Raw genomic sequence first — 3759 nt, forward strand, 5'->3', positions numbered from 1 at the left:
GCGCCTATGTACCTCGGTGAAGAGGATCAAGTCATGCCGTAGTTCAGAAAAGTGATTTTTTTTTTAGTCCTAACTTTTTCCTAGGTAGCCTCTTTCGAGATTTTTAACCTAGCAAACATTTTTTTTTGGGTCGTGCACAGTTTATACTCTTGCAGGCCAGGAGTTACATGTATTTTATGTTCATGACTTAAGGAGCGTATTTCTTCTCTTCAAGGATAATATCTCTTCATGAATTTCCCATTGATGGGCCCAATCCGCAAGCCTTCTAAGTCAACAAGCTTATATGCGCCACTTGAGCATACTTCTTGCATAACATATGGCCCATCCCATTTAGCAGAAAACTTGTTTCCAGATCGACGAGAAGTAATAATTGGCCTTCTTACAACAAGGACTTGGTCACCCACTTGGAAGCATCTAGGATGAACTCTCTTATTGAAAGATCGAGATAGATATGCTTGATAGAACTCCAGGCTTTGTTGAGCTTCTAGCCTCTTTTCATCGAGAGCTTCCAATTCTTCAAGGCGCATTCTAGCATTTTCTTCATCAGTGAGTCCTTCTTGAATAGCAAGCCGAAATGATGGGATTTGACACTCAAGTGGAAGGACTATTTCAACTCCATAAACAAGCGAATAAGGAGTCGCTTGCGTTGGTGTGCGATAGGTGGTCCTGTATGCCAAAAGAGCTTCTTCCATTCTTTCATGCCAATCTCTCTTAGATTTGGAGACGACTTTCTTCAACAAGTTGTAGAGTGTCTTGTTAAATGCTTCAGCGAGGCCATTGGCAGCAACATAATACATAGAAGAAATACGTTGCTTGAAGCCAAAAGGTTACAGACCTTAGTCATCAACTTGTTATTGAATGGCTTGCCATTATCTGTCAATATATATCGAGGAATGCCGAAACAATAGATAATATTGACTCGGACGAAGTTTGCCACATTCTTATTCTTTACTTCTTTAAGAGAAACAGCTTCTACCCATTTCGAGAAGTAATCAGTTGCAGCCAAAATGTATAAATGCCTGCCAGAAGACTTCGGCAATGGCCCAACAACATCCAAACCCCAAGCTTTAAATGGCCATGAAGCCACGGTAGGGTGTAATACTTCTGGTGGTTAATGTATGAAATTAGAATGGAATTGACAAGCTTTACACCTTCGAGCATAATCCAAGCAGTCTTCACCATAGTTTGCCAATAATACCCATTCTTTTTATATGAAAATGAAGTTTTGGCCCAGATGGATGCGCCCCACCTACTCCAGAATATGCTTCCTGCATAGCTTGAACGGACTCATCTGCCCTCAAACAACGTAAGAGTACTCCATCAAATGATCTACTGTAGAGTGTATTCTTATAGTAAAGGAAGCGAGGGGCTCGCCGTCGGATTTCTGTCTTTCTTCGAAGATTTTCTGGCAATATCCTATAACACAAGTAATCAATTATTGGTTGTTGCCAATATTCAATTTCAACCTCTGAAGTGGTGATGGCATGCTCAACTTCTTCTTCACATTCATTTGGTGGTGGTACTACCCATCTCTGGTAAACAAAGACTTGCATTTGATTAGGTGATACTAATGCGGAAGCTAGAGCTGATAATGCATCAGCAGTTTTATTTTCCTTTCTAGGAACATGTTGAATAGTCACCTCGTCGAGCCAACCTATCAATTTTTTAGCATAGTTGCGATATGGCAACAACTCTGGCTTCTTGACCTCATAACTACCCAAAACTTGATTGATCACCAATTTGGAATCTCCAAAAATTTGTAGCTGTAATTGCTTCATGTCAACAGCCATTTCGAGCCCAAGTATGAGTGCTTGATGAGTATGGCAAGACCTCTCCTAAGTAACAGTGTTGTGTTAGAGTGAAGAAATATGGCAATACCTCTCCTAAGGAAGTGACAAACACTATTCCAGCACCAACTCCTTCACAATGTGCAACACCATCAAAGTACATTTTCCAAGGAGGTTGAATTTCCACAAGCATTGCATCTTCATCAGGTAGCTCATCGGATAACTCCCAATCATCTGAAATTGGATGGTTGGCCAAAAAGTCGGCTAGCACTTGTCCTTTTATCGCCTTTTGAGAAATATATACAATTTCAAATTGCTAAAATTGGAGGTACCACCTTGCTAACCGATCACTTAGGACGGGTTTGGACATGACAAACTTGAAAGGATTTGCTTTCGAGACGAGTCGCACCACATGAGCTTGGAAGTAATGCTTCATCTTCTGAATTAAGAATACAAATGCCAGACATAACTTCTCTATAGGTGCATAATTCATCTCGTTCGGTGTCATCATTCTACTCAAGTAATAAAGGGCATTTTCTTTCCGTTCATCATTTTCTTGGGCTAGAAGTGCTCCTACTGACCTTTCTTGTGCCGCAATATATAATATCAATGGTTTTCTAGGTATGGGAGCTACAAGTACTGGAGGCTTCATCAAATAAGACTTGATGCTCTCGAAAGCATTTGTGCAGGCTTAGTCCCATTCAAAAGGAATATCTTTCTTCATAAGACGACTGAATGGGTGACACCTCCCAGCTAGATTTGAGATGAACCTCCTAAGGTATGACAACTTTCCTTGCAGGCTTTTTAACTCATGGATATCTTTAGGTTCGGTCATCTTCAGAATAGCATCGACCTTAGCTTGATGAATTTCGATCCCTCGCTGTCGGACGATAAAGCCGAGGAACTTTCCAGAAGAAACTCCAAAGGCGCACTTCAAAGGATTCATTTTGAGTTGGTACCGTCAAAGCTGTTCAAACACCATTCTTAAATCTTTCAAGTAGTCATTTATCTCCCTTGATTTCACCACCAAGTCATTAACATAACACTCGGCGTTTATGTAGCATGTCATCAAAGATGTTCTTCACAGATCATTGATAAGTAGCACCAGCATTCTTTAAACCAAAAGGCATCACCTTGTAGTAATATATACCTTTAGGAGTGCGGAAGGCAGTAAGTTCTTCATCCTTTGGAGCCATGCAAATCTGATTGTACCCAGATGATCCATCCATAAAAGACATTGTCTCATATCCAGTCGTGGCATCAATCATAAGCTCGGGGATTGGAAGAGGAAATTCATCCTTAGGGCATGCATTGTTAAGATCTCTAAAGTCAACACAAACTCGGATTTGTCCATTCTTCTTTCTTACAGGTATGATGCTCGAAGTCCATGTGGGATACTTAACTTCACGAATGAAACCCGCCTCAATAAGTTTGTTCACTTCAGTTTTAATCAAGGGAACTAGTTCAGATCTAAAGCGACGTTGAGCTTGCTTAACGGGACGAGTACCTTATTTTACAGTGAGACGATGAACTGCAACTTTGGGATCTAATCCTGGCATCTCATTGTAACTCCAAGCGAAAACATCTTTGAACTCCATAAGTAGCTCAACATATTTGTTCTCTTCATCAACATTCAGTGAGGCACTTACATATGTGGGCCTTAGGTCTTCACCAGTTCCAAGATTAACTTTGTTTAATGCATCAATAGTCGTCTTTACCCCTTTCTCAAACTCAGGTGGTGTATCTTCAGCGACTTCATATTCTTGAGGATCACCATCATTGAAAGATATATGATGACATGCATGAATATCAACAAGCTTTTCCTCAACTCTTGGATGAAGCGTAGTGCTTTGTTCGTCCCAGATTGCGATGTGATATGATGATCCTACACTTTCCTCATCTTTATCACGCTCCTTGGTATGGATTATGGTATGTGTTTTTGCTTTGAGGACCTCTCCACATGAGACTACAA

At 40.6% G+C, this 3759-nt stretch overlaps 1 protein-coding gene across 1 annotated transcript; it reads right to left on the reverse strand.

Annotated features, from left to right (window-relative positions):
* Window positions 1-209: 209 nt before the first annotated feature.
* On the reverse strand, window positions 210-3025 carry LOC132601846 (uncharacterized). Its single transcript, XM_060314904.1, has 6 exons — window positions 2938-3025; window positions 2165-2226; window positions 1879-2073; window positions 1199-1835; window positions 953-1104; window positions 210-812 (listed from the first exon to the last, which is right to left on the reverse strand). The coding sequence occupies exons 1-6, from the start codon at window positions 3023-3025 to the stop codon at window positions 210-212; spliced, it is 1737 nt and encodes a 578-aa protein (XP_060170887.1).
* Window positions 3026-3759: the final 734 nt, after the last annotated feature.

The sequence above is a fragment of the Lycium barbarum genome, chromosome 7 (genome assembly GCF_019175385.1).
Source record: "Lycium barbarum isolate Lr01 chromosome 7, ASM1917538v2, whole genome shotgun sequence".
In the NCBI taxonomy this organism is placed as follows: Eukaryota; Viridiplantae; Streptophyta; class Magnoliopsida; order Solanales; family Solanaceae; genus Lycium; species Lycium barbarum.

What these genes read in the sequence shown, in the direction of transcription:
- LOC132601846 (XM_060314904.1), bottom strand. Translation starts at nt 3,025, where the DNA reads ATGTCTTTTATGGATGGATCATCTGGGTACAATCAGATTTGCATGGCT. An exon ending in TTGTCACTTCCTTAGGAGAG is followed by an intron (nt 1,836 to 1,878) that starts GTATTGCCATAT and finishes ACTGTTACTTAG; the next exon opens with GAGAGGTCTTGCCATACTCA. An exon ending in AAGCTGTTTCTCTTAAAGAA is followed by an intron (nt 813 to 952) that starts GTAAAGAATAAG and finishes TTTGGCTTCAAG; the next exon opens with CAACGTATTTCTTCTATGTA.